Below are 11,384 nucleotides of genomic sequence, written 5' to 3'. Positions count from 1 at the left end.
CCCACACATGTGCAAGTGACCGCGGGGCAGGAGCTTCCCCCACATCACCATGGTGACACAGGGGAAGCTCCTACCCTTACCTAGGCTCCCTGGCATCCATGCGCACCACCCTGCCCCTATCTCCCTGGTGCCCATGCATGCGCCAGCGGCCGTGGGGCTGAAATTTCCCCCGCATCGCCATGGCAACATGGGGGAAGTACCTGCCCCATCCCCGGCTGCCCAGTGCCTGTGTGTGCAAATTAGCCCTCCATCTTTGTCAGGTTAATTTGCATACTCACTCTGATTGGCTGGTGAGCATGGTGGAGGGACAGTTAATTTGCATGTTTCTCTTTTATATAGGATTGTTGTAAAGATATATATTTTTATTTTTTTATTTAATTTTTTAAAAATATATTTTATTGATTCTTTACAGAGAAGAAGGGAGAGAGATAGAGAGTTAGAAACATCGATGAGAGAGAAACATCAATCAGCCGCCTCCTGCACATCTCCCACTGGGGATGTGCCCGCAACCAAGGTACATGCCCTTGGCCGGAATCGAACCTGGGACCTTTCAGTCCGCAGGCCGACGCTCTATCCACTGAGCCAAACCGGTTTCGGCAAGATATATATTTTTAAAGATATTTTTATATCTCCACAAAAACTTCCCAATTGTACCTCAAAACCTTGCTTCCCTCTTTGATTGGATTTCAGAATGGAATAGACCTAGAACTTTTTCCCCCTCACCAAAATACCTGCACTCTGTTTAGTCCTTTATTTAGGGTTACCTCAGGTTTCCATTTGTACTGATAAACTTGTAACCCACATCCACATTTCAGTTGAGTTTAGTATCAGCGTAAAACCACTTTAAACTGCCATGTGTCCTGTGAGCTCTTGTAGAGACCACAAGTGGTGGGGGTGTGTTTCCATAAGAGCTTCTTATTGGGATTTTTGAGATGTGAACACATTTTCTAATACATGTCTTATATTACATACTAGAGGCCTGGTGCACGGGATTTGTGCACTGGTGGGGCCATGGCCTGTGGGGATCAGCCTGCTGTGGGAGCACTGAGCAGTCAGCTGAGCGGCTGTGGACCCTGGTCTGGCATTTTCTGGGAGCTGGAGCACTCACCTCTGCAGGGGACCTGGTCAGGGCTGGGCCCAGGGACGATAACACTGAGAGGCGGCCACGAACCCACCTCCCAGCCTCCTGGGTCAGCTCTACGAGCCCAGCAGCAGCAGCACTGCATGGTCTGCAGGCGTCCAGAGGAGGCGGCAGGGAGTGAGAAGGAGAAGCCTGGGGTGAGGAAGCAACGTCCGCAGCGCAGGTTCCTGCCCGTCAGCCCAGGGTTCACAGAGGGAGCAGCCGCTCATCCTGGTCAGCCAAGCATCGCTCCCACAGTGGTAGCACACTGACCACCAGGGGGCAGCTCCTGCCTTGAACATCTGCCCCCTGGTGGTCAGTGTGCATCATAGCGACTGGTCAACCGGTCATTCTGGTCGTTCCACTGTTTGGTCACTGGGCTTTTATTATCCTATCTAATAATAGACAAACATGGTAATTAACCGTACCTCCGACACGCTTCCCATTGGCTAATCAGGGCGATATGCAAATTAACTGCCAACCAAGATGGCGGCTGGCAGCCAGGCAGCTGAAGCGAACAGGAGGCTTGCTTGCTCCAGTGATGGAGGAAGCCAAGGTTCCCCGTCTGCCGCTGCCAGCCTCTGAGCTGCACTCTAAGAAACAATGTTGCAATTATAGAAGCTAAACAAACCCCAGAAACCTGCTTTCAGCCAGCCGGGCCTCAGAGCTGGAGTTGCAACAGTGTTTCAGTTATAGAAGCCAAACAACCCCAGATACCTGCTTTCAGCAGCCGAGGCCTCAGAGCTGGAGCCAAGCCTCAGAGCTAAAGCCGGCTCTAAGTACCAGTGCCAGCCATAGAAGGTAAATAAATCCCAGAATAAAAAAAAAAGAAAAAAAGGAGAGGTTGGGAGCTTCAGTCACCCACCAGCCTGAAAACAGCCTTCAGCCCCTCACCCAGACTGGCCAGGCACCCCAGTGGGGACCCCCACCCTGAAGGGGGTGTGACCAGCTGCAAACAGCCATCATCCCCTCATACAGGCTGGCCAGGCACCCTAGCGGGACCCCCACCCTGATCCGGGACACCCTTCAGGGCAAACCAGCAGGCCCCCACCCGTGCACCAGGCCTCTATCCTATATAGTAAAAGGGTAATATGCAAACTGACCCTAACAGCAGAACCACTGGGAATGACTGGTCACTATGACACACACTGACCACCAGGGGGCAGACATTCAATGCAGGAGCTGCCCTCTGATGGTCAGGGCGCTCTCACATGGGAGAGCTCTGCTCAGCTTCAAGCCAGGCTGATGGCTGCCAGTACAGCGGTGGTGGTGGGAGCCTCTCCTGCCTCCTCAGCAGCGCTAAGGATGTCCGACTCCAGCTTAAGCCTGCTCCCCGCTAGCAAGTGGTCATCTCCCGAGGGCTGCCGGGCTGCCAGAGGGATGTCTGATTGCCATTTTAGGCCCAATCCCCCGGGGAGCAGGCCTAAGCCAGCAGGTGGTCATCCCCTGAGGGGTCCCAGACTGCGAGAGGGCACAGGCCGGGCTGAGGGACCCCCCCTCCCTCCTGAGTGCACAAATTTTTGTGCACCGGGCCTCTAGTATAGGATATTATGCAATGTTATTGTCCAAGGTCAGTCATCACTGGGAGGTTACTACTGACATTTACTGATTGTAACAGTGTGTTACAGTAGACAGTCTACTAACTCACAACGCAGTTCCTGGTGTTCCGTCTACAGCTTTTACCAGTTGCCAACATGTTATCTTTTAAAATATTTTTTATTGATTTCAGAGAGGAAGGGAGAGGGAGAGAAATCGAAACATCAGTGATGAGAGAGAATCATTAATGGGCTGCCTCCTGCATGCCCCCAACTGGGGATCAAACCCACAACCTAGGCATGTGCACCCCGACCAGGAATCAAACCATGACCTCCTGGTTCATAGGTTGATGCTCAACCACTGAACCACGCCTGCCAGGCCCAATATGTTATCTTTGAGGAACATAGAGTCAGAAATCCAGCCACACTTAAATAGGAGATGCTTGGATGTGTATATAAGGAAGCAGGGCTTCCATGAAGGCAGTATCTTTGTACTATGCTATTGTAGAAATGACAATTATACTCAAGTGAGCCCAGCGCTGTTTTCTTAGGTGCATCCTTTGTGTTTCTGGTGTCGGTCTCTTCATCAGAGGATGGCATTAGCCCTGTGTCTGCAGGTGCTGGGCAGCCTGGGAGGCTGGCTCTCCCTCTACATTTCTTGCTGCCACATGAATAAGCACCGAAGCTACGAATGGAGCTGCCGGCTGGTCACACTCGCCCATGGAGTCCTCGCGATAGGCCTCTCAGCGTACATTGGCTTCATTGATGGCCCCTGGCCTTTCACCTACCCAGGTAGGTGGGAGACAGGGTTTTTCCCTCAGGGATGTATAATTTGGGGGTAGTCTTAGAAGGATAGGACTTTTTCCCCAGAGAATTTCTATAATATAAAAGAATATTGAAAATAATTTCCATTATCATTTCTATTGGGAGTCTTCATTGTTAGCTGTGATATTGTATGTCACCTATTGTTTCTGATTTTCATAACTCTCTATCTTTAAAACACACTTAAAATCTGCCCATTAATGATAAAATGCTTGTTATAATGTAATCCATCAAAATGTACAAAACAAGAAGCCAGTATCAACATCTTCCAACCTCCCCCCCCGAAAACAGACACAAATGGGCAGTATTATACATACTTATTGGTAACCTGCAATTTTTACTTGATTGTATATTCAAAAGATATCATCTTTCCATGTATATGGATATAGAGCTTCCTTTTTCTTTTTAATTATTACACTAGTGGCCCAGTGCATGGAATTTGTCTGCATTAAAAGGGAATGAATTAGAGGAAATATTTTAATATAGCTATTTGCCCTTTCTCTATAATAGAAGTTTCAGAGATGAAAGAAAATTAGTAAAAAAGTGTCAGAGATGCAAGAAAATTATGAAAATCTTCCTTCTGTCAGAGTCAGGGGCACACTGCGGGACCTAGAGTCAAGTCCCTGCTCACCCGTGTGCACCTCTAAATCACGCGAGACCCAGACCTGGCCGGCCCCACCCATTGGGTGAAATCCAAACCTGGCTGGCCCCACCCCCATCAAGCCCCGCCAGGTGGGGGTCGCAGCCTCGGGTCCCTGGGCCCAATGCCAGGCGGGAGGAGCAGCCTCAGGTCGCCTGGTGCACCCTCAGGTCCCCTGGTCTGGCACTGGGGCGGGGGTCATGGCCTGAGGTCCCCCTTCAAGCCCTGCCAGGCAGGGGGTGTGGCCTGAGGTCCCCTGTAAGCCCCACTGGTCTGGGGGTGCAGCCTCAGGTCCCTTGGCCTAGAGCCAGGGCGGGGACGTGGCCTGAGGTCCCCCCGCCTGGCTCCAGGGCAAGGGGTGCAGCCTGAGGTCCGCTGTCAAGCCCTGCTGGGCAGGGGGGTTGTGGCCTGAGGTCCCCCATCAAACCCCACTGGGCAGGGGGCGCAGCCTCAGGTCCCTGCTGATCGCTCATTTACGGGAACCCCACCTCCGCTGTGGGTGCAGCCATCTTGTGATGGTGTGACAGAGTGAGGGTCAATTTGCATATTACCTTTTTATTATATAGGATAATATTGTGCTCTTTGAGAGAGATCTGATTCATCAGAACAGCATTTCTGGGGCCTGGAACATTGTTTGGTTTGATAAAGACCAAGTTTTCAGATTTTAGTCTTCCTTAGGTTATCATTTTAAAAGCATGTAATTACCATTGTTTTTTTTAATATTTTTTTAAAATATATTTTTATTGATTTCAGAGAAGGGAGAGGGAGAGATTGAAACATCGATGTTGAGAGAGAATCATTGATTGGCTGCCTCCTGCACACCCCCCACTGGGGATCGAGCCCACAACCCAAGCATGTGCCCTTGACCAGAATCAAACCCCAGACTCAGTCTGCAGGCCGACGCTCTATCCACTGAGCCAAACCAGCCAGGGCACTATTATTTTTTATTTCAATATTTTAAAAAGGATTGAGAGACAGTAACCTAGGGTCCCTGTGTGAGGCAGCACAATCCCCAGCCGCTCAATTTGTTTCTGTCTTGGTCTATTTTAGGCTCACCCAATACACCTCTGCAAGTGCGCGTCCTGTGTCTCACCTTGGGCTACTTCATCTTCGACTTGGGCTGGTGCATCTACTTCCAGTCTGAGGGTGCCCAGATGCTGGCACACCACACCCTGAGCATCCTGGGCATCACCATGGCCCTGGTGCTGGGAGAGTCGGGGACAGAAGTCAACGCAGTCCTCTTTGGAAGTGAGATTACCAACCCCTTGCTGCAGCTGCGCTGGTTTCTCCGAGAAACAGGGCACTACCACAGCTTCACTGGCGACGTGGCGGACTTCCTCTTCGTGGCCCTGTTCACTGGAGTGAGGATCGGCTTAGGAGCTCGCCTCCTTTTCTGCGAAATGGTCTCACCCAAACCCAGGTGGTTTATGAAGGCGGGGGGCATAGCCATGTACGCTGTGTCCTGGGGTTTCATGTTAAGCATCTGGCGCTTTGCCTGGAGAAAAAGCATCAAGAAGTACCATGCCTGGAGAGGCAGGCGGGGCGAGGAGCCGCAGCAGAAACATCCTGGGCATCTCCAGGCGCACTAGCCGACGCCTACCGTGGCTGATGGGTGGGGTGTTAGCCGTGGGGCCCAGGCTGGAAATAGGGCTGTTATGGAGCCATGCTTGTCTAACAAATGTAGGTTTCAGAAAAAGGGCTCCCCTAATCAGTCAGTGTCCAAGTGGAGCACATACCAGTATTAAAACCCTAACTCCTGCTGTGGTGCAGTCGTAGGAAGGCAGGCTAGTCAGTCGTTGGGTAAATCAGAACCACATTCCTTCCGGTTTGTGCTGACTGTGGTCCTGCAGTTCCTGGGCAGCTGGATGTTCATATAGCTCAGAGAGGAACCCGAAAAGATGGGCGCTACTTCGTCCTTATTCCTTTGAGGGGTGACTTTTTCAACAAACACTACCCTGCTTTCCATGTAGCAATTTAAATAAATCCCACCATTTACTACAAAGTGAGTGCCTGTTAGGGAGACTCATGCCTTTGGCATTCTGAGCATTGGATCAGAGAACGGCATCTGCTTACTTAACCAAAGGGGGGTGGGGGAGGTGGGGTGAGGGGCAGAACTGTGGCTGTGGGGTGGGTTACTGGTTCAGCCTCCCTGTACCAACAAGGTTGGGGTCCCCAAGGCTACGTTTGGGTTTGGTATATGGTGAGAGGACTCCCTGGACCCAGCATGTAGTTGTACTCATAGCTCTGATTTATCATAGTGCAAGGGCACCAGGAAAGAGCAGCAAGAGGAAGGTGCCAGAGCAGACCCAGGGGAAGCCCAGGCCCAAACGTCCGAGTCCTCTCCCAGTGGCCTCCCACGGGCTGTCTGACTCCTCTAGCCATGGTTTGTGACAATATGTGTGACAAGCCTGCCAAGGAAGCTCCTTCGAGACTCAGGTTTCCCTGGGGCTGGCCACGCAGGCAGCCTTTGGCTGGCACGTCGCAAAGCTCCCGACTGCCAGAAGGGAAGTCGGTGTTCAGCATAAACCATGTGGCTTGTACAGTGAGCCAGGCTGGTTGGTTCATGGAGCTCTTCCCAAATCCGTGTTCCCAGATGCCCGCCAGGGGCCAGCCTTCCCAAGGACAGCAGCTCAGGCCTGCTGTGTTCACTCTTCTGCTCAGAATCCACAGAGCGGGGGATTGGGTGAGAGATGGAGGAGGTGTGGGCAGGCTGACCCAGTCCTGCTGTATGGGTTCTGCTCTGCCAGGGAAAATGCCCCTTGTCAGGGCTTTTGTGCATTAATGTCCTGGGCCGAGCGGCTGTGATGGAATTCCACTGGACTAGGGGGAGACGGCAGTTCCGTCTGCACGTCTGCTACGCTTCATGCAAACTAGAACTAAAGACCAAGTGTGTAGTGGCCTCAGGGTAACGAGTCAAAGTTTTTCATTTTGGACACACCCCCCTTTAGTCCTGTTACTATTTTTTCTTTTCTCTGGAAAAGGTACCGCCATCTGTGGACAACATATTATGACAAGGCCAGTCTAGGAAGGAGCAACAACAACAAAAAAATGAGTGTGATATTCTCTAACCTCACCCAGGAAAAGCAAGAATGTAAACTTAGAACGAGAAGTTTGGAATCAAGAATTCCTGCTTTCTTTTATGGAAAGTGGCTACTCCCTGCCCAACTCATTTGGGCAGGTCACTTATTTATTCTTTGCCTCCGTGCAAATCCTGGTGTGAATGAATGAAATACCCCATTGTGCATCTCATAGAGACATTAGGTAGCATTTCTTTAATGGAGGGCTTTTACGGGGGAAAGAAAGCATTATTTATTTATATCTTTGCTATTTGTTTGTTTGTTTGATGATGTTACTTAGATCGGTGGTGATGGGTTGGCTTTGTTGGTGGGAAAGTGTACAGGGCTAGTGAAGTCAGGGCCTAAGGCCAGTGGAAGTTTCGGCTCATCGAGGTCACTGGGAATAAGAACCTTATGAGGGTTCTTGAAAGTGCAGGTCACTGGCCACACCGGCAGAGTGCTTGGGGCCACAGAGTCATCATTGCTCCGTGAAATGCAGTTCCAAGGCAGGTTAACAGTGCACCTTTTTAAAATGGTTGTCATTTGGTTAGAGTTTTGCTGGACATGGAAATAATCTGACAGTAATATCTCTATCTCTTTTTTTTCTTCTGTGATCAGAATCCCTAAAATGCTGGCTAGTTTCTTTCCAACAAAATTATGGTCAAAGTCGGGTGCTGGGGAGTGCTGACTTTAGAAAAGCCTAGCAGAAAGTGGCATGGAGCGAGCTCTGGAAAGAAAAGCAGCAGCTGGCTCTTAAAGTGTGGCCCCGAGCAACCTGCTCCATACCAGACACTGAATAGGCTTCATCTGCTGCCAGTTCGTGCCCCCTTACTCCTCAGAGGTGGAGGGGTTGGGGATTGCAGATCTTGTTGCTTTGGGGTACTCCCGTGTGAATGTATGTAGGTCTTTGAAATTTGAGAAACCTAAAGAATGATAAGGGAAAGAGAATCGCTCATCTCAGCTTATCTTGTTGTTGTTGTAACTAGTAAATGTGAAGGAAACTGAGAGAAAACTGTGAAATGAAGATGACTACTAGTTAAGATGCTGAGGACATGAAGGGCTGATTAACATGCGGCATGGTCAGATGTAATGAAGTGCTCATTCGCATTTGGATTACTGTGTGATAATTAACACTGCTCAAGAGGATTTATATTTCAATATGATTTGTACTTGTTTTATAAAAATAAACAACTTTTTATCCATCCAGAGTTTGCTTTATATTTTTGTTGTGGTTTTGCCAAGAGGTTTGAAAAAAGTCTCTTGGCCTGTAGAAACACTGACCCATGTTTATACGTTTCATGAAATACCTCCCACCTGCTGCCTCTCATCACCCATTCCTGATATTCTTTACTTCTGGGGGCAGCAATCTATATACAGAAAACAGTTTGGAAAAGAGGGAGGAAGAATGTAATTTCTTTGTTATTTTGCCCCATTTGAGTAGTTGCCTTGCCACACTGTCTTCAGAACTGGACTCCCAATGCCCACAACAGTGCTAAGTGGTGGGTGCTCAGTAAGCATGTTGAGAGAATGGATGAGGAGATGAGAATGTGGTTTAGAATAAGCGCCATTGTACAACCTCGGAGACCATGTGCCGGGAACTGGGTCACCATGGTCATCTTTCTAGGTAAGGAATTAGTGACACGGGAGTGTGACGGGACTTTCTGAAGGGATTCTATAGATCAGCGGTTCTCAACCTGTGGGTCGCGACTCCTTTGGAGGTCGAACGACCCTTTCACAGGGGTCGCCTAAGACCATCGGAAAACACATATATAATTACATATTGTTTACAGTAGCAAAATTACAGTTATGAAGTAGCAACGAAAATAATTTTATGGTTGGGGGTCACCACAACATGAGGAACTGTATTAGAGGGTCGCGGCAATAGGAAGGTTGAGAACCACTGCTATAGATGGAACATTCAGAACAGTCTAGAGTGGTGGTTCCCAACCTTCTTTTGGCCATGCCCCACCTAAGCATTTCTAAAATACTGATGCCCCCCTGTGACATATAATTTTCATTATTAAAAAAGTAAACTGCTATTCACGGGGAGAAAGCCTAAAAATTAATTTGGTCTAAGCAAGCTTCCAAAGAGCATGGCATCCATGAAAGAGAAAAATAAAATGAAAGGACGGGTGAAGTACTGAGGAAGAAATCACTAAGAAATTGTTAAAAAATAGTAATATGAAGTGATATGAAAAAATAGCAAATTTTCAAAACATTTAATAGAGAACTGAAATGCACAAATAAATCACAATATATACTTATACAGTAGGTCCTTGGGTTACTTTGGAGATCCGTTATGGCGCGACGTAACGCGATTTTCGCCGTAAGTTGGAACCCACCTACAAAGCACCTACATCACTCACATGGAGCACAGACACAGCAGTAATGAAGTGAAACAGAAAAAAAAATTTAAAAGAAAGATAACAATTCCTGACCTTTACTTGTGGTAAATAATAAAAAACATAAAGCACATATGTACATACGTCGAAATGTTTTTTTGTTGTTTGTTTTTTATAAATAAACTAGAGGCCTGGTGCATGAAATCGTGCATGGGGGAGGGGGTCCTTCAGCCTGGCCTGCACCCTCTCCAATCCAGGACCCCTCAGGGGATGTCCAACTGCTCCTGCAGAATCGGGTCTAAACTGGCAGTCGGACATCCCTCTTGCAATCCGGGACCACTGGCTCCTAACCGCTCACCTGCCTGCCTGCCTGATCGCCTCTGCTTTCCCCTGCTGACCTGATCACCCCTAATTGCTCTCCCCTGCCAGCCTGATTGCCCCTAACTGCCTCTGCCTCGGCCCCTGCTACCATGGCTTTGTCCAGAAGGATGACTGGAAGATGTCCAGTCGACCCAGTCTAATTAGCATATTACCCTTTTATTAGTATAGATGAGAGATGGCGATGTAACCACAAAACGATGTACGTCGAGTCTGACATAACCTGAGGACTGACTGTATACTGTATATGAGGCCCCTAGAACCATAAGAAACGCAAAAAATTCACTGTTAATAACTTATTTTCGAATTTCCCCCCTTAAAAATCAAATTGCCCCCGTGGGGCGTGTGCCCCATGTTAGGACCCACTGGTCCAGAGCTACCAACACCTGTAAAGAAGCTCCCAGGGACACTGTCACCATTCGGGCTCTGTGGGTGCATATAGAGATCCACCGTTAAAAAGAGCAGTTCTGGGATGAATGACTGGCTTAATTAAGTCCTTTGCTAACTGTCTTCTGAAACTTTCCCACAGCAAGAGCCTTCTTTGCTCACAGCTAGAACTGTGGGTCTGTTTAGCTTTGGAAAGATCTTGAAAGCAGTCTGCAAAGAGGTTTTGTATGCAAGGAAAAGGGGGTGAATCAGGAAACTTTCCCAGTTTGTTTTATTCCCGAAGCACAAGTAGTGAGGCATTCTTGAAGGAAAGAAAGGAACTCATTTTTAAAATGCATGATTTGATGAGTCATTGGGGCTACTATAAAATTATTAGGACAGGGCAAAAAAAGATACATATTTAGTACGTGTACAAAATATATAAGTTTGGAGATAAAGTTTGCATTTTGGTTATTGTATATTGATGGATGGAACTCTTTCCAGTTATAGTATGTGGAAAATAATTGTCTTCAGGACAGAACAGTTATGCTACCAGCAGGCGGCGATGTATCCTGGTTTGATCATTCCGAAAGTGGCTTGGAACCCTAACTCGCTTCTATTTCTTCCCAAAATAAACATTACAAAATAAGCTGGCTGTGCCCTGAACTTAAAAAAGATCAAGCAATAAAGAGTCATCTCTGGCCTCTGTTTAGCTTTTCCTTTTTTTTTTAACCCTCCTAATTTTTTTTTAAATTAAATTCAATTAAGAACAAGTAATAAACATGTACAAGAAATTATAAGAAATAATGACCACGGTTAGTTACCCCAATTTCAGCCTTGGTTCGGACATCTATTCCGGGATAATGACCCTTCCTTTCAGGAACTGTGGGACTGACTTTTAGGACAGCCTTGTTGGGAGGTCATCGTTGCCGTCTCCACACCCAGTGTTACTGCATTTCCTTTGCCACTTGATTTCCACAAAAAGGTTGAGGTCCCGCGCCCATCAGCACAAGTTTAAAATCAAGTCTGAAAACTTGGATAAAACTACAGCTACTTTAGATGTCCGCAAGCGGAATGAAAAGGAACTGTATAGAATGGGGTACCGTTACTTAAATGGTCACCATC

The 11,384-nt window shown here is 48.0% G+C and overlaps 1 protein-coding gene across 1 annotated transcript; it reads left to right on the top strand.

The window, feature by feature from the left end:
- The first annotated feature begins 2,993 nt into the window (after positions 1 to 2,993).
- On the top strand, positions 2,994 to 8,381 carry TMEM136 (transmembrane protein 136). The gene is made up of 2 exons (XM_005880974.2): positions 2,994 to 3,447; positions 5,168 to 8,381. Exons 1-2 carry the CDS (start codon positions 3,249 to 3,251, stop codon positions 5,704 to 5,706), a joined length of 738 nt encoding a protein of 245 aa, XP_005881036.1. The 5' UTR covers positions 2,994 to 3,248; the 3' UTR covers positions 5,707 to 8,381.
- The last annotated feature ends 3,003 nt before the right edge of the window (positions 8,382 to 11,384 follow it).

The sequence above is a fragment of the Myotis brandtii genome, unplaced genomic scaffold, assembly GCF_000412655.1.
Source record: "Myotis brandtii unplaced genomic scaffold, ASM41265v1 scaffold666, whole genome shotgun sequence".
Taxonomy (NCBI): Eukaryota; Metazoa; Chordata; class Mammalia; order Chiroptera; family Vespertilionidae; genus Myotis; species Myotis brandtii.
This window is presented reverse-complemented; position numbering and strand designations above follow the sequence as displayed.

Bases quoted from the DNA above. Each gene is read 5' to 3' on its own strand.
- TMEM136 (XM_005880974.2), top strand. From the start codon at position 3,249: ATGGCATTAGCCCTGTGTCTGCAGGTGCTGGGCAGCCTGGGAGGCTGG. The intron at 3,448-5,167 runs GTAGGTGGGAGA...GGTCTATTTTAG, and splicing joins CTGGCCTTTCACCTACCCAG to GCTCACCCAATACACCTCTG.